Source organism: Thermobia domestica, chromosome 13 (assembly GCF_964235325.1).
Source record: "Thermobia domestica chromosome 13, izTheDome1.hap1.1, whole genome shotgun sequence".
Lineage (NCBI taxonomy): Eukaryota > Metazoa > Arthropoda > Insecta > Zygentoma > Lepismatidae > Thermobia > Thermobia domestica.
The window spans coordinates 180,291,281-180,311,059 of NC_137466.1; the positions used below are offsets into that span (position 1 = coordinate 180,291,281).

General features: G+C 36.0%; 1 protein-coding gene across 6 annotated transcripts in view; it reads left to right on the forward strand.

Annotated features, from left to right (window-relative positions):
• LOC145668825 (myeloid leukemia factor-like) overlaps positions 1–19,779 on the forward strand; it is a 133,315-nt gene that overhangs the window by 29,284 nt on the left and 84,252 nt on the right. For 3 of the 6 annotated variants that reach the window (XM_081737000.1, XM_081737001.1, XM_081737003.1), the window contains exons 1-2: positions 14–170; positions 1,146–1,338. In XM_081737000.1, the coding sequence (XP_081593126.1) occupies positions 91–170; positions 1,146–1,338 (273 nt within the window). In that variant the 5' untranslated portion in view covers positions 14–90. Of the gene's footprint in view, positions 1–13; positions 171–1,145; positions 1,339–19,779 lie in introns of those variants that run through there. The other 3 variants (XM_081737005.1, XM_081737006.1, XM_081737002.1) reach the window with 2 other exon arrangements.

A 19,779-nucleotide genomic window follows, 5' to 3' on the forward strand; every position in this document is an offset into this window, starting at 1 on the left:
TTTGGTTTCCAAGTAGCGGCAGTGAAACGTGGTGGTGCGCTTACAGGATTAACTTCTGAGAGCGGAGAATAAGGCGCCGAATTAAAAATCATGAGTAAGAATAAAAGTAAAGAGAAGCCCGAATCTGGTCATCGCGGCCACCATCACGATACAAACGACAAATTTAATAAGTAAGCTATTATTTTGTTAGCCATTGTTGAGATACTGTGTATAGATATGATCGGTCTTAATAAGTATTGTAGTTTAACTTACAGAGAAATAATTACTATTTTAAAAATAAGGAAAGAAACAATCTCGAAATATGGCCAACGCAATTGGAAATATGTACACTCATGTCCAAAATTATTGCCGCATGTTGTTAAATATGTTGTTGTAGGAATGTAATTTGATAACGAATTCGCCCGGTATTTCTTATAATGTTAGTATGTGTATAATCGGCAAGGACATGTATGTGGCAAATTTCATGTCAAAAGAGCAGTAAATAAGAACAATAAAGCTTCCTTGTCCATTTAGCAACATTTTGTTTTACTCATTCTAATTTTCGTATTTATAATTCTTTTCCTATGAAATTTACCACAAATATACATTTCCCGATTATATACATAGTATGAGTATTCAAAGTACCCTACAAAATCATTCTCAGATTATATTCTTACAAGAAGACAGTTATAGATATGCGACAATCATTTTGGACATGTGTACATTTGCCTGTTAGTATAGTCTTTCCGTTTCGATACATCAGAAGTACGTTTACGTGTCTTTAGAGATGTTGAAACTAAACGGCGTGACAAACATCTTGGCATTTGAAGGGGGGCGCTCCAAGTTCCCTTTAAATGCTGCTAGCAAATGAGAGTCCAGCGGTATTGCCACGTTTATTTTGTACACATCCACGTTATCCTGTGCCACCTGATCGCGCTGTACTTCGTCTGCTTAGCCATAGCCACACCCCTTAGCACTTGGCAGTATCGCGTCAGAGCTTGCGTTTTATTCGTGTACCTGAAATGCCAAGATGTTTGTCACAAGCTTTAGATACGCACCGTCCCTTTTTTATTTTATTATTATTATTTTTTCATATTTGTAAATTTTATCTTGAGCTATTTTACTCTTTCAAAATAAACGACCAATGTGCATCTTTTCTTTTCCAGTGCTCACGCACGCACAATGCGTCAGATGAATCAGATGATGAACTCTTTCTTTTCTGATCCTTTTGAAGATATTATGAACGACATGGGAATGCCTCGGTTGATGGGTGCAAGTGACAACCGTAGATCGGGGGGCCGGGAATTGGCACCGTTTGGGTTTGGATTTCCAAATATGAACAGACTCTTCCAGAATATGGTAAGTAACAAAGTTTTAATTTGCTCTTAACGAATTTTGCAGGCGACTTTTTTTTTTTTTTTAAATTACAATGTTCTTTCTTAACTTTCAACAATATTTGAGAGGTATTTGCAATGATGTTAATCTTAAATATGAACTGGTCATACATATGATTCATTAAAAAAAAAAAATCTTCAAAAATAATGGAGCTACGGAGTTTACCGCAAACCTTTGTTAAATGCAAAATAACTTCCGCACCTTTGCAAAATTGCCATTCGAGAAAAAAAAAGTTCAAAAAGTGAATAAATGCTTGGAATATAGTACAATTCCATGTACATTTTTTTAAAATAATAAATTTTGTCAGCAAATATCGTTGGTTGATTAGATATGGATTTACCCTTAATTGTTTGTAGATTGCGTAGTGGCCTCGTAGATTGTGTGTAGCGTAGTAGCTTACGCTTTCGCCTTTGATGTAAGCGGTTCCGGGCTCGATTCCCGGTGGAGGCACTCAAGTCAAAAAGTGTAGAAAACTCTTTTTCAAGCCAGCCACCATGAATGAGGTTTTCCTCATTCCCACCAGGCAAATGCCGGGATGGTATCTAACTTAAAGGTCTAGGCCGCTTCCGTCCTTCCCTTTCACCGGATAATGTGCTCACCGAGGAATGTCATCCCTCAAACGTGACGGACTAAATGGCCATAAATGGCGAAAGCCGAGAAATCTAAAATCCTAAATCCTAGATTGTGTGTACGATTCACCACAACGGGAAAGCAAGTATTAGTTCGAACTGGTGAACTTCGATAATAGTATGCTTTGAGTTTTTTTGTTTGCGTCCCTATTCAACATCGAGGCTATGAAGGATGGAACTACGTACTATTAATTTGGTTTCCGAATCACAAACTGGGCTTGAATTCGGTTCAGTTGGCCAGTGCAAAGACCATTATTCAAGACCACCCTCACAAAGTATCCCGTTCCCACCACACTGACTCACTTCCAAAAGTCTCGATTACAGGACCTCGCCACCGCTCGCGATAATAGTTAGCTTTGAAGATTATTGTTGGTAAAAATAGGCGTTGATCATTGGACAGCAAACGGTACGCTACAAATAAGAAAGCGTTACTAGAATTCAAATGTTTTACTAGCTTCAACCTGCGCTGTCTACACAGCGCATCATTCACACATGAGCATGAATCTGTGTTATTCCTCACATCTGTATATGTCCCTTTACAGACACAAGTAAAAAACGTCTTGATAAAAATTGGCAAGATATACCGTAAAGGGGAGATTTTTTCGATTACTTTTTCAATATCTCGCACCGGTTGCAAGGTTTGAGCTTACTTCCGGTTGGAATTTTTAATTAATGGATGATCAGTGTTTTCTTCTTGTATGTAGTATGTAATAAGCAAATACATTACACACACAATTAATTATAATGCCAGTGATATATGGTGTTCGTTGGGCAAAACACCCCAAACAATAAAGATTCAACTTAGACTGGAGAAGTGGTTATTCCTTTTTTCATTATCATTTGACCATGGAACACACGCCTGATAGATACGCAACCCCTGTATACAACAGTGTGGTGTTGGAATGTATAATGCATAGGATATGATGCTTTAGTTTTTTTTTTTTAATTTTAACACCTCCAGTGTACCCATAAAAATGTAATAAAGAAAAGAATGGCCACGTTTTTTAAATATTCCGTTAGAACTGGTCAATCTACGCAAAATTTGCAATCGATCAGTGAAAACGTCATCTTTCTAGAGCCTGTAGCTTCCGAGATTTCATTGTCGAAAGGATTGGCCACAAACATATAATCGTCCACAAACGTATAGTTTAAAAGAACTCCAAAGATGGCAACACAATTCATTTGCATTGATTTTGGAGAAGGCTTTGAACAATAATTTTAAAAAGATAAACTTTATGAAAAAGATCTATTTAAATTATTTATTTAAAGTACAATATTAATTTAAAATATTTGTCTTTGTTAAAAGTGAAATCACAAATAACCGTAAATCAAAGTTTTCAAATCAAAAGTTAGAGGTTGGAGCTCTGGCGCTTTTATTGCTTCAATAGCATTTTAATAGATTATCGATGCTTTGAATATCTTACGCCGCATATTTGTAAAGAGTAAATACGATATAATTGTGGATGGTAATACGAGGGCTGCTGGAAAAGTTCTGGAAACTACTGTTTACAGTGGCGCTAGTGTTCCGATATTAAAATTCGTAAGAATATATCGTTCTGTGTTTAAATTATCCTTATTTTTCCTGGAAGTTTGAAGTACGTCAAAACCACTGTTCCAAATACGTCAACAGCTGCTTCAGGTGATACAAATCGCTCAACACACTTATTTTTCATGCATGGGAGCTAAAGTAAGTCATTAAGTGTTAAATCAAATGAATAGGGACAGTGAGTCATTAACTCGACATTTTTACTGGACACAGTCAACAGTTTGATGTGCTGAGTGCGAACTTGTGTTGTGGTGATGAATGATACGATTTGGGTTTGGTTTACGCAATTTCTAAATGGCCTCTGGCAAACAATTTGTTGTCTGTCACTTAGCATATACAGTTCTTCGATCCTCTAAAGCTGAAGTTCACACATGCCTTGTGTAACCAAAGAAACCAGCAATCATTTGCTTGGCAGCACTCCTCGAACGAAATACTTTTGTCAATTTCGGTTCACTCCATACCCAGACAGTGGAATGGTAGTTTTGGGTTCGTGTAAATAGATCCAGGTTTTGAGCCCTGTAACGATGCGGTACACCAAATTTGACTTCTCAGTTGAATTTTTTTGAGCTTTTATGTATATTGAGACGAGACTGTTTTTGAGCTTCGGTCAGTTTGTTGGATCGAACGTTAATGGCAGCAGGAGATGCTGATAGATGACCTTCAGAAAATTCATTACTGAGAAATTTTGCAACCATACTGTAATTCGGGAAACTAATTGTATACAGTTTAGTAGTTGGATGGTGTTTCGTCGCCGAAAGCCAAGTGAAGTCGCTTGATGCATTGTTCCGGTGTTAAACAACATTTCAAACCACAAAAAAGTCATCGACCAAAAGTGTAAATGAGAAATCCATTTCTAACATGAAACTACTGGTTCAAACTGATCGGCTTACAATAAAAAAAAGTAAAAGATGATTTAAATGTAGGAAGGTCTGTTCTTCCGATTTTTATAATAGCAGAACACTGGCGCTGCTGTTATGTAGTTTGCAGAAACTTTTCCGGACAGCCCTCGTACTGGATTATTTTTAGAAATGATGTTGCCGCGTCTGAAGGCTTTCATGAAAAAACTCATTTTACATTTGGATTCTGGAAATTACATTTTTCTCTATAGCTTCACAATTTTAAGAAATATTTTATTGATCTTGTAAAAAGTTATATTATCTATGCATAGTGTTGGAAAGTGTCTTTGTGAGTTACGATACCGAGTTCTACATTTCGGAGTTTGTAATGTGCTTCCTGTTTTCTTCGAGTTTTTAATGATTCAGCATAGTTACAGTTGAGCGGATTCATGCAAAAAAAAAAAAAAAAAAAAAAAAAAAAAAAAAAAAAAAAAAATTACAAGCAAAACCACGGAATGTGGTAGAGGAAAAATGTTCTCCATCTCCAGTACGTGATACAAGTTCTTGGAGAAGAAACTCACAGCCTAAAGTAATTATACATATATTTTTAACAAGTCATTGTATTTTCTGATAAAAGCATGTTTCTGCGTACCTTTGTGTATTTTCTTTGTGATGATAATTGACAACGGAGAGAATAAAAAGGGAACTTAGTAGTGTCAGGTTGTCAAGATGACTTTTGAATCTACTTCATCCTTGTTGGTACTGTCGTGGCGTTCGTGTTGTTGAGTTCATTTTTATATTTAGTATGTCTGGACTGGAGTACCGTCGCACTGTTGAGTTCCGTTGTCTCCAGCAGTTGAAGAAATGCTGATGAAGAAGCGTTAGTCATTTCGGTCATGGAACTTAGCGTGACGAGTACATGTATGTTGGTCATTGGTTGCTTTTGAATAAACTTAGGTGTAAATGACTGCCAGACATTCAAATCCGTTTGTTAAAGTAAGCGTTAGTACATGCTATATACAGTAAGATTGCGGAGGCGTAACATTCAAAGCAATTGTGTAGTTTCCGTGTCAAGAGTAGGCTTATTTATTTTGTTTTCTCACGTATTTACCTTTGTCTTTTGTCATCAAGTTCTGTCGATTTGAACAATAGTACTAGAATTGACAGTTGGTATCTAATGTTGATTCTGAGATAACTAGTGGTATAGGTATTAAAATAGCATTATGGACGTACTTGGCCGATAAGACACTTCAAATTGTGGATAATTTTTGTTTATAAATTCCTTGTGTAAAGATTACGAATATTCTTTCTCTAAATATACAGTAAAACCTGTCTTCAACGGACCCTTTATTAAACGGAAAACTGTCTTAAACGGAAATATTTCACGGTCCCATGAATTTTGGAGAACAAAACTTGTAAAAGTCCCTTCATTAAGCGGAAACTGTGTTACGCGGACAACGGAAAGAAAAATAAACATTTAACGGAAAATTCTGAGTTCCGGACTACAGCGTTTAGATGTTTAGACATTTTGTGAGACATATGCATTACACTGTCTGCGATAAAATGTTAGTTCTTTTGTTAAATATTTCTGGACAGTGTTTACCTTCCCCAACCACTATTCATATTCACCCCCACAAATTGTCCTTAATCCCCGCAACTTAGTCAAAAATCATACGGAATGTCGGAAAGAAGAAAACGAGATAGAGGAAGAAGAGGAATACGATACCGAGTTCGAAGAAGAGTGTACAATAAATACATATCAAGATGCTCTCAGAAGTTTAAAGGAATTGCAAAAATTTGCCTTACGGAAAAATGATTCTGATTCACTTAGTATAATTTCTCAGGCTAAAGTGTATGCGGAAAGTCAAGCAGCAATGTACACAGAAAACCCTGCTTGGCTATTAGAAAAATAAAGAAAACGTGTGCATAGTATATTTTGTAATCATTTTAATTTTTTGTGTATTTATTCGTAGAAGTAAGTACTGTAATCGAACAATGTACGTACAGCAATATATTTTCTCAGTATGCCCCTTTATAAGCATGTATTTTTTTTTTTTTTTAAAAAAGAAAAGGTCTACCTCCACTAAGCGGAAACCTGACTTTAACGGAAATTTTTGCAAGTCCCGCTCGATTCCGCTAAAAACAGGTTTCACTGTATATATATATATATATATATATATATATATATATATATATATATATATATATATATATATATATATATATATATATATATATATATATATATATATATATATATATATATATATATATATATATGTTGGTTGAAGCTTGCTCTTTTCAATATCAGTGTGCTGTGTGAGACTAGGCTCTACAGCTTAAGGTGGAATCAAAAACCATGGTACTGCTTTAAAAATTCAGTGCTCTCCCACCGGGAATCGATTCCGCGAGCTTATGCATCAAAGATAACGCAAGCTGTCCGTCCATTAGATCAGCGGGGAGGTGTTAGTAATAATATATTCTTGTGTATTCTTGGGTATTTTTCATAATAATTTTAAAGTAACAGTGAAGTGCTACTTTCTTCCTTCACGCTTCGTGGTTTCCACGATTGAGCATATTTTGTAGCTGGGTAGTATTTTTATTTGATGTTACGCGATAATTTAAACACAAATATGAAAAAAAATAAAATAATCCTCCTAGTTTGGCCCAATACTCTTTCTTTTCTGTCTTTGATGTAATTATGATGGGTGTTGCGCGTATTGTCCTCGAAAGAGAAGTAGTGAAGGAAACAACCGATGAATTTTGGTCAGAATAGCCTACAGCAGCTTTTCTCAAACTAGAGTTCTCTTAAATTGAATATTAGAGAAAAAAAAAAAAAGTAAAATGGATTTCTCACATTACGGTTGAGAATCTAAACAGATATGGATTATACCTTTAAATACGTAAAAATATACATTTGCTTTTGAAGAAAGGAGTAGGGTGGTTAGTTGAAGAGTCTAATAAAATTGGTCACAACTTGAAAAAAGTTTGAGGAACACTGAAGCACAGGATGTCGAGGAGGAGGATCCAATGCCTGTGAGTTTCTTCAGGGCGCAAAATTTCAAAGTCAGAGGCACTCGCCAATCCAAAAATGGTCACCAGTATCTCTCCCGTACAAATTGAGAGGTCCCATCTTCCCCACGGCCTGCGGTTTCACAAAGAAAGATTTCACATTCCGTGTTTTCTCTCTGTGACAATTATTTTCGAGCGAAACAAACTTTGCAGCCTTGAGAGTTCAGGCAGAAGCCATTCCTACTGAATAATTTTACGCCCTGGTTTCTTCGTTATGTGTGTTTCTTCTTCGTCCATTAAAATTTATCAGCCTCTTTGGCTACGGGGTGGGATCTCTTAACTGCGGAACGTTATGCTGTAAGTTTTATTTCTGTGGCAGTTTCCTGCATAGTAGGCCTTTCCTACATGGAACCCGGCTTAGATTCCCAGTGGAAATACATGTGCTTGGCTTTGATCTTAGGTTTAACTGTACATCCATGTTTCAAACAGTGTTGATGATTAAAATTGACATTAATTAGAAAACAAGACTCCTTTGAAATGTTATTGTTGGGAGTTCTTCCATTAGGACGATGTGTTGATAAATCTTTCATGCGAGAATTCATAAACTGCGACTGGTAGTCCGTGGCGTGTTGGTATGTGAAGCTTTTATCAAGTTGTTCGTGTAAGTGACCTCCAGATTTACATTCTGAAGACTATCAAATGGTGCTTGTTTGTCATATGTTGTTGTCGAACTGTACGTCGCAGTTCTGTCCTCTTTGATCTATTGTTTAGTTTATCAATTTAGTTTGTGAGCATGTGTCCTGTTTCCAGCATCCAATCTTCTGTATATATGTTAGGCGTGATTTGGGAACAATACAAGAGCAACATTAGTTTCCCCTAGCAGTATGGTTAGTTTACGTATCATCAGGGTGGAAGACCCGTGTTCGATTTTCGGTGTAAGCTCATGTGAATCGGATGTTCGTGAGAGATTGCATCCAGTGGCGGCTAATGTTAGTGTTGCAGCGTTGCGCAACGACCAAAGTATTTCAAGAAAAAAATATTATTATCAGTAGTAGTAAAGAACAGAAAACTACTTTTTAACACTCGCATATATACACTTTAAATAACATATTTTTTACTTCTGTAACTGTCCGTTCCGTTAATCCGTTTTAAAAAGCGAAAAATAATCCGTCACAGAGTCTCTAATTTATATTGTGTTGCAGCGAGCATACAACGACCAGATTCCTTCAGCGCGGCAATTGGAGCGAATGTTAAGTCTCCTTTCCCCTATCTCAGAAGTTAAAGGGTCTGGTCGTTGCAGTGCTTCTGCAACACAGCACGGTTTCCAGTGAACGAGAAGATTTTTCGCGCTAAATAAGACTTCTGAATTTTATTTCACTAGCAATTAACAAATGAAATTTGTTTCTATGCATTCATATTTTTAAATTACAGGACCATACTGAAGCAAATCAATATAATGACCATTTTAAAAAAAGTGATTGCAGAATTACAAAATAAGAAAGAAAACATATCTAGTAGAACAGAAAACAAATGAAAGTAGACCCGCATTTACAAGTTAATTCTTAGCTTATATTGATAATGAAGGCTTCTTCCACAGTAATTTGTGATTCAAATATTAATGTCAGTATGTAGAATCGCCCCCTCCCTCTGTGGATAGCCTAGTATTTTAGTATATACATATTTCTTTTATAAAATAAGTATAGTTTATGCTCTTGATAAAACTGTATGATGGGGAACGCCACATTGAATTTGGGACTAGTTAGCAATGCTCAGGGGTGTAGCCACGAGGGGGGTCCACCGGGTCCGGACCTTCCAAAAATTTCGAAACTTGACTAACATTTGTAGACTTTCTTAACGAACTATACTTGTTTAACAGAGAAACGATTGATGTTTACTAAATATTTTATTTTACGCCTCATCATGTACTCTTCTTTTCTTATAAAAATAATCGTTTTATCATTTTTTCTAAAAATATAGGTGACAGTAATAAGAATTACTTATCGTCTTTTTGGGTGCAGTATAAGACAGGTTCCATATTATGTAGACGTATTGGACCTCCCTCAAATACTTTGGACCCCTCCCAGTTAACATTTCTGGGTGTAGAACTGGCAGTGCTGTTTGTTTTGATGTTCTTTCATTTTTGGTTTCTGTTACATGCTGATCCTTCATCTGGCGGGTTTCGAGGTTTCCTTTCCAGAACATATCACATTGGTAAGCGTTGTTGAGCCTCATGTGGAAGTATATTGTATTCATCGTGCATTGCGTAATAACCAAGACGGATGATTTGGAATGTAGTTTTATCTTTTACGCACATGTGTGTATGTTGATGTATGAATGTGACATTCGGAATTAATGTACCAGTACCTCTTTTGTACCACTGTTTTGGTTTTTATTTATAGATTTAATTTTATTGTGTGTGCTTTAATTCTGTAAATAACCTGCAAATTCTGAATGAATTGTATACCGTGACTTCTGTAAATAACTTACAAAAAACATTGACCAGCTTTCAACTGAGGAAAAACTTGCAATTAAGGCTTAGACAAAACAAAGGACAATTCAAGAGAGTGTTCAAAAAAAAAAAAAAAAAAAATCCAGTTTAAATTTACAGGATGTTTTATGGCAGTAATGTTTGCACTAGATACATTTCCTCAATTTATTTTAAATTTTCCTGGATAAACTGTAAATAAAGTGTGTTCAATGGACATTTTTTATAACACTAATCTCTGTTACGGACTCTCTTCAGTTAACGCTGAAGAGGAATTCGGATCATTGTCAGGGACTGAGTTTGCTAGAATATTTCGTTCGCAACAATCTAGAAAAAAATATTTAGTGAATCTACAAAGCTTCTGAAATTAATATTAACTGTACCTATGGCGTCAGTAAAAGAAGAGAAGTATTTTTCTACATGAAAAAGAATGGACACTTTCAAGGAATTGAATGTCCCAAGAAAGGTTATCACCATTGGTTATGCTTTCCATTGAAAAAAAAAACCTGACAACAAGAATACCAGAGTTCAACCAGCATGTTCCAATCAAAGAGAGGAGAATGAACTTACTAATTAATTAAGGTGATAAATCGGATAAAATGTTCTGCATTTTCTTATTTTTAAAAAACAGAATTTTATTTAATTTCACACGTCACATAGTATTTGCATCTAAAGTTATGCTGATTAGTCAATGAGCCCACTTTATATCTTCTGTTTCTTATCGTTCGTACTGCAACATCCGAAACCACAATCCACCGGCCGCCACTGATCGCATCACGAGGGAACGGTTAAACAGTTTGAAATGAATTTTGCAATATAGTTATCACCTACCTCAAACAGTTTTTTTTATTGTCTTTGATTAAAATGTCTATCCTATGAGAGGTCAAAAATTATGCTAAAAATTGAATATCTTACGAGCCCGTTAAGTTTGGAAAGACGAAACTTGGTGTACGAAATTCTCATTAAAATAAACTGTCACACGTCCCAACATTTTTGATAATTTCATTTTTGGAAGGGGAGTGGTGTTTTGTACGATTTTTTCGCCACATTGAAAGGGATATTAGTCGTTTGTGGTCGCACACGGAAAAAGGGCTTAACAATGTGAAACGAATTTGGAAACATAGGTAATACACCTGCCTCGAGCTAATTTCTATCCTGCCACTTTGAATATCCCTTTTAGATTCCGGCATTTTTTTAAAAGGTAAATTATAGACTTTCACTCAAGCAGCTACAGCATCATCCCTATTTATCGTAGGATATGGTTCATACCTCGTTTCTTTCACAATAGAGCAACCTTTCAAATAGTACCATTCACGTTTCCCTGTCATGCCCTGAGGTGGGAAATTTTGAGAGAATTTAAGATTTTTCTCTATTTTTTAAAATTTTGAGCTCCTCTGGACCCCTCCAGTGTTAACGCAGAAACCTGAAAATCAACTGAAAAATACTAAGGAGTGTACTGTATGTACAAAATTTCAAGCGTATATCTTGAGTAGTAAGGGCGGGGAAAATATTTATCAATAATCCCCACAATGCCCCAGATTACTGCAAAAGACCCTTGTCTCAGGTAAAAAAAAAGTTCTGAAACGTCCCTATTTATCCTAGAATCATTTTACGGCTATCATTCCGTTCAGAATAGAACTGCCATTCAAGCGGTACCGTCCACATGTCCCCATGTATCTGAGGCGGGAAAATCGCAAAGAAAGGGATTTTTTGAGTTAAAATATCCCCTTTTTATACTTTTTGCCCCTCTGGATCCCCCCTGTGTTGACGCAGAGCTGAAAAAATCTAATAACTACTACTCGGTGGACTGAATGTTTGCAAAATTTCAATCTTCTAGGTGCAAAAGTAAACTCACCAAAAAAATAATGAAAATAAGCTTAACAAAAAATATTTTTTTAAAGTTATGACGTCATCACCTGTCTCGATACAGGAAGGCGTGAAACCATGCGTAACGTGCTCTACAATACCTCGAGACTTAAAAAAAAAAAAAAAAAACAACAACGAAGTAAAAAGCTTTATTGGCTCCTTTTTAATCGAATAATGAAGACACTACTTCAGCACCTAAAAATAGGTACTAGAACTCCAAAGGGTAAAAGGGCATATTCTAAAGGAGGTAGAGTGTGTAAATTTATTTCTAAAACAGAATATTTTAAGTTTTTTTTATCATTACACGTTCGTTGAAGTGCATAGCCTGAGAGGGAAAGAGATTCATATATTTTCCATAAACCTGTTGTTCCCGTGCGTAGAACGGGCATTTCAGTTTTTGTAAATATAAAAGGCAGAAAGCGCATAAAACAGTAAGGAAGTTTGGGTCATGCACTTTAAAATAATCAATTCTGTGTCAGTAGTGATTTGTTTTATAGATATTGTAGAAAATTCTTAAGTTCTGGGGAAAACTGAATTTAGAGGCGGTTCTTTGATTATTGCACGGTTCTTTGAATTTAGAGACGAAGAACTTAAACGGAAACTGTGTTAGACAGACAACGTAAATCAAAGTAATTCTTTTAACGGAAAATTTCAGGTTCTGGAATACAGCATTTACAAATATTTATGTATGTGTAGGTTCGAGGTAGGTTGTGAGAGATTATACAGTATGGCGCTAAATTCGTTGTACAGCGGGGGACACTTCTAAATGGTACAGCCATATGGAGATTTACGGCTAAGGTGTACCATTTAGAAGTGTCCCCCGCTGTACAAAAGCATAGGAGTGATTCCTGAGAGTAAAACAAACAAGAAAGTTCCTATAAATATAGGGCGAAAACCTCATCGTTTACGTGTTATGGGCTGCCGAAAACATGAAAAAATGAATTCTAAAGGCCCATAGCTCCAAAACTATGGGATCTACTGTGGTCGGGTCAAGACTTCACTTAGGAACTAGTATGTGCTCTATCCAAAAATACATGTTTTAGAATCCAAAGGTACTCACGCAACAATTTTTATGGAGGTTGTTGGAGAGTACTTTATATATCATAGGCCCATAATTAAAAGTTGTTGTGGGAACACCTCAGGATTCTGAAACACCCATTTTTGGTTAGGGCATTTTTTCATGATTTCGGCAGCCTATAACACGTAAACGATGGGGTATTCGCCCTATGTTTATTGGAACTTTTTTGTTTGTTTTACTCTCAGGAATCACTCCTCTGCTTTTGTACAACGAATTTAGCGCCATACTGTATATGTATGTATACACAGTACATTACGTTGTCATCGAAGCACATATTTGTAGTGATGTGTTGTAGGGGAGCCAGCAAGAGGTCGTCTCCATGACAGCTCGCAGTGACGTTGCCACTACTCACGTGTCGAGGCTTTTTTTTTTTTTTTTTTTTGGGGGGTGCATCTATAATGGCAATTTAACTAATGGTGTAAGACATGTAAGACAGTGACCGTGGTTGTGATGACACTAGTACCAAAGTAGGGGCTGCAGCATTGTCCCAACCCATGTAGTAAGAAACGTCAGAGACCAACCATCTTTTGTTGGCCCTGCTATAACAGAAACAGACACAACGGATAGAGATGCCTTAATGGAGAATCATACGGAAAGTGAAAGGAGGTGGAAAAATAAAAGGAATATTTCAGGAAGTTGGAAGGGAAGTGTAGGCTAAAAGACTTACAAAGATGCTGTCAAAAGTAACTACAACAGCTTCCGTTAAGTCGAAATGACACTTACATGTTTTGTGTGATTTTGTAAAGTACATACATCATATTTTATCACAGTATAGTCATTATATGCATGCACATGTACATTTTTTTTGTGTGTTTGCGCATAGGTATGTCTTCGTTAACCAGAAACCTAGTTTTAACGGAAATTTTTGCGAGTCCCGTTTGATTCCGCTTAAGACAGGTTTTACTGTATTAACAACTAGAGTGAAAAATCTGTTCCGTTCTTCATAGATATTGTGCTTTCTTATATGAATGCATAAATATAGATACAAGTTATAAACTATTCTAATTGTCATTTGATAGATTCATATTGGTAATTAGTATCAATATTATTTCATATTGGCTGGACAATAATCTGTGTTTCTTAATGTTTGTTTACACCGCTTCTGTATAGTGCTAATAAGCGTATTACGTCATGTTGCTTTGGTTAGCATGTGGGCTTTAAGAGCTTTAAGGTCAAGGTATTAACCGCCAGATGTACTTAAGTTAGGGGGAAAAGACTAGATGTGTAAATTGAAACAAAGATTTCTTTTAGAATATGCGTTCTTCATGGGAATGCACTTGGATGTTTTGTTCTGTGATAATCGGATGATGCAGGCGTTCGTGGATATTTTTGATTGCAACTCTGGGGTTGTCGTCCTGTGTAAAATACATGTTGCATGTGTTTGTGTGTGGGCCGTGTAATCAAGCCGCGCCCAAGAACACGAAAAGTAGCCAGAACCCAAGAATCAAGGCAGTCTACTTCTTGGAGTGCAAAGGAGCGAATGTTCTGTAACAAAGTTCTAAAGAGATGTTTTTGGCTCTCTGCGCCCCGGCTGTGTTCCACTTCCCTAACCTCAAACGGAATGTTGAGGTAAGAAATTTTTATCACCTGCGGTGGATAAAACACCTACTTTTTCGATTATTCAGTTGATCTGTGAAATTACTTGAAGACATAAAAAGTTTCGTGACCCTCGGGTTCATCGTGCGTGAATTGTTTTGTGTGACCTACCTTTGTTTTTCTTTCTTTCTTTCTTTTTTTTTTCCATTAATGAAGAGTATGCATCCCATTCTTTTATTAATCTAAAATTTGTTTTGAGAGCATTTCCATCTCTGCGATCTCATTATTGATTAGATGCAATAACTTATCAAGATTGTACAATAATGCAGCATGGTGGTCTTGAAAAGTCATGTACAAGAAGTGTCCCAGAGGCAATCTAATCAGTGTGGTTTTTTAAACCAAAAGAGTATATATACTAATTTAAAAGAAATAACATGAGATAGCAGGCTTGTTTGGAAAGCCCATCTTGATGATCAGGTGGTCGGCTGGTCGGAGAGAAGTAAGTTACAAGGCCAAGCCAAGTGGTTTTCCACGAGATCCAGACGCTCAACTTTTTAAGTCGAGGCGAAGAGTAGACACATTTCTAGAAGACGGTGAAAGCGTTAGCGACACTTAACGTTAATAACATTACGGTTTATGGTAGGAGTATATTAAGTAAATTATTTGCTTTCTCGCTGTCGTACAGAATGAATTCGTATGTAAATATAATTTTGCGATAGTTGAGGCATTTTCTCTTTGTTTTAAATTAATGATGTAACATGTAGATCGTAATGATGAATGTAATAACATATGGTAATGTAATAGACAAGACTTTTATTTAAATTGTCTGTTTTTTGTTTATTGCATTCAGTGTTTTATAGAAACTATAAAAGTAGAACACAAGTGTGTATATTTTTTCTTAAATGTTCTGCGTTCTTCACACTTCATTCACAGCTGTTTCCTTTCTCTTTGTGCGAATGTTATCCTTTTGCGGATCCTTGAAACATATGTAAGGAGGACGTAAGAGGTGTGCACGTCTTCCAGCTTTTAAAGATCTTCCCTGAGTTTTAACAGGTTCATGATATTATTACTACTACTACTACTAGTACTAATAATAAAAATCAATGCCAATTAGCATATTTAACTTGCTTACCTTAATTTTGTAAATGCTTAAATGAGTGTCAAAAGAACTAAGGATTCAATTCGTCAACTATTTGACGAAGGGTCGTATCTCAAAATCTAACTTTTTCAGACAAAAAAATAATTACGTAGCCAGGTAAGCAGTTCATTATGTAATAACTCGTCACCTATTCCAGATAATAATTATGTGGAATATATGATCAATTATTGCATATTTATTTTTTTCTTCTCCATGGAATTATATTTCTTTCTTTATGTCTGAAAAAGTAACATTTGTCAAATAGTTTACGAATTAATCAGGTGAAGTATGAGTACGCAAATATACTTCAGTTCCTTATGAAATATTTCTACTTTGAAGGGACGATAAGAATGCAGCAAGTCGAAGCAGGTAAACAAGATTTCTGCGCAGTTATAAGTTTCTTGATACCTACATGCAGAAAAAGCTTTTTTATTGCATTATCATTCGACTGTTCGCTTGTTCAAGAGGTTAGGGGCCACACTATTCAATGTATTGAGACTAAAGGTTAAACGTAATGTTCTTTGCAATTATCCACTATTCACAGGAGTTCATATTATCTCTCTATGTACAAAATTAGTTTACTGGAGAATGAGAATCTAGAATTTTCGAAAAAAATGTTTTTGTTTGTATTTTTCAAATATTAGAGACTAGACTTTTCAGCATAACTTTCCGGAACTGCACGGTGATTGTTTTCTTATTTCGTAAAATATTGAATTACCAGTCTTTACACAGTGTATTAAAAGCTTTTGTCCTTAAAAAAGTTTCATGTTTTTATTTATTTATTTTTTTAAAACCATTTTCTCAAACTGCTCAAGGCAGTTCTATTATTTCACAGACCTGACATTAACAATCCTACGGTGTGGAATAATTTATTTTTGACAAAATTCCAGAGTATAGTCTACCGTTTAAACGAGTTCTGTCTGGACATTTTTTTTTCGATAGTGAGTAACAGTTCTGTTTACATTTCATTAAGAACTCAACACAGTAAAAAGTAAAAAAACATTGGTGTTAAAACAACTCCCTGAGGTTACCTTGTATCCATAGTGAGAATTTGTCTTAGTTTTTAGACTTTCTAACTATGTTAGGCAAGTGTCAAAGTCGTATAGAACGGATTTGTCTGTCCGTCTGTCGATAGATAGAGCAAAGGCTGTAAGAGAGATTTAGGAATGCTTTTATTATTATTATTATTATTTCAATCGATTCAGCGCTCAACAGTAAATTCCATCTTCTCCGTTAACCGTTTATTCACACCGATAGTGTTTCAGATTAGCCATTTTCGGTTTCAACATATATCGTCATAGAACGAAAACGGTAACAGTTTGCGAGAAGAGGTCTTTTACAAACGATTCAGTATCTCAAGACAACATATCTATACACAACACACTACCAAAACCGGAAGGAGTTCAAATTTACTATTACTTCCAGTTTCAATACTGATTTTTGTAGAGCAAACACTGTAAGAGATAATCGAGATGCGATTTTTTGCAATTGATTCAGTTTCCCACGAATAGGTTTTCTCTAACAACCCTCTATTCAAGCAACATTTATCGTCATATAACAAAAGATGGTAATAGATAGCAACAAACGGTTTTCTGTAGTCGATTCAGGAGAATATGACAGCCCGCAACTCTCTACTAAAACTGAAAGTGGTTGAAATTTTACCACTACGTCCGGTTTCAATACTGATCTCTATAGAGCAAAAACGATAAGAGATGTGATTCCTTTGCAATCGATTCAGCTTGCCAATAGTAGGTTTTACCTTTTCCATTAACTCTCTATTGGAATCGGAAATAGTTCAAATTAACCATTTCCAGATTCAACATTTATCCCCATAGAGCAAGAACGGTTATAGATAGCGACAAAACTTCATAACCTGCAATGATTATCTAAACTGGAATGATTTCATTTACTAGTACTTCTGTTTCAATACTGATTTACAGCTTTTTCATACAGATTCAGCGTCCGAGGAATATATTTTCATCGTATTACTCTATTGCAGCCAGTAGTTCTTGAATTCGCATAGTTTGCAAGTCTACCGTAGTTTCACACTATGAAGCGAAACTCGTGGTTTTTGCTATGAGCAAAGCTTTATGCGGCATATTTGCATATTTGACACTTACACCAATTAACGAATAATGTATTATATTTCTGTAACCCTTCACGAAAATAATGTTGTGAACGTACGAATTTTCTGACATTTCCATCAGTGTCAATGCTACCGTCTTATGCGCAAGATGATGTTAGTACAAATAAAAACTAGAGATGGTATCACTGCTGTTCATACAAATTCTGTCAGGAATTTCATACGCTCACACTATTTTCGTGAAGTACATGGAAATGTAATACATTATTCGTTACTTGGTGTGTCAAATATGTCGCGTAGAGCTTTGCTCATAAAAAAAAAAAAAAAAAAAAAGGGTATAAAATGACTTGGCATAAATGTCAAATATTGACCGTGTAAAGATTTACTCATAGCAAAAAACAAAAGCAAATACTCAATGTCAGTAATTCTGATATAGTTGCAAGGGTATTGCAACATAGGCAAGTTGTAACCTCAGGGAAAGAGCGCAGTTTTGTTGTGTATGAACTAATTAATTTTCTTACAGAAATGGGAAAGGATGAGTACAGGTGGAGTGAGTCCTTTGGGATAAATTTTTCCAAGCCATTCCAGTTAATATCTTGATACTTCATTAGTAATTGTGCAGTATCGCCAGCGTTAGGTTTCTGACTAGACAAACAAGGCAAACTGCCGAGGGCTGCAGAACTAGAGTGGTCGCAAAAGAAAAATCAACATTCAGAACAATTGTTTCTCCTATTTTTGTAATATTTTTATGTTTTCTTCTGTTTAGTACTTCTCATTATTACTCAGAAACAACAGACCCAAGTTCTGCCAAAACTACTTTAAAGTTAACAATCAACACTGGTGAGAAAAGTGTTTCGTGACGTCCATCTACTAAACGTCTATCCTAAATTTCACTACAGGTGACGAGTGAACACGCTGTTTAGGTGAGTAGCGGCGGGGGGAAAAAAAGGCTTTCAGCCATAAATTGCTTTGGGCCACAAGATGCCTAAATCTGCCACGGAATATGTCATGTCATTTTCAATGAAAAACATGCTGATAAGCTGATTTACTAAAGGAGTGAACGCCTTCGACAGTTTTATTTATATCTCTTAAGTATACATGCTAACAGTTCCATGTATAATATGTTTTGTTTTGTTTCGTCTATGTTGTCGACGCCTGCAACGATTTTCATATTTTGTCAATATTTTATAATTAATCGTACAATGTGGCATAACCAGTTTCTTGGGATTTTTTTTTTAGACGTCCATAATGATTTTCTTAATGTCGCATAAATTAATATTGTTGTAGTAATTACAGTATGGCTTATTCACCCTGCAGAGCTATTTAAGTAACTTCCGGGAATTGTAGGGTCTAATTATTCACAATAAATATTTTATTTTCTTTTGCAATATTTGGAATAGTTTACAGTCTTGTTGCTAAAGCGAAACATGATAATTTCCTTTAAAATGCTTAATGTCTCAATACTTTCACTTATGGAATAGAAGTAAGTTTTAAACAAAATTTTGTAGTAACTAGACTTATATTTTCAAACTGTTAATAGGTAGAATGCGAAATCAAAATTAAGATGAAATATGCCTTTCAGGCTAATGGAGACTTCAGGCTAATTGAGACGCATGATTAATTAAAGTGAATGATTATGAATTGAGATTGCGGCAGAAACTAGAGAACCAATGGATACGTTGTTCACCAGAAACTCACTATTGCCTGAAATCGAACCAGAGGTGAGAGCTTTACCACTGATTTACGAGGGCCATCCGGAAAGTGGTACCCGTTTGCGCCGCATGAAGCGCTGACGACTCGGGGAGCCGCTGGGCAAGGTCAGACCGCGTTAGCGGCTTGTCTGCCTGCTCTGTGCGAGGTTGTGTGACGCTAGCAGTGCCTGTGTTGTGTCTGTGCTCGTTTATAATGATTAAACGAATTCAGAACCCCGCCAGTTGTGAAGTGAGGGCCGTGATTAAATTTCTTAATGCACGAAACGATCGACCTTGTGAAATTCATCGCCAATTAAAGGACGTGTATGGAGACAATGTGATGGACGAGTCGTCTGTTCGGCACAGGTGTCGCAGCTTCAACCTGGGGAGGGGGAGTTCACACGAAGAGCAGCGTTCAGGGAGACCATCTGTCATTACAGACGAATTGCTGAGGTCAGTAGACGAATGCGTGAGGAACGATCGGCGCGTCACAATTGATGAACTC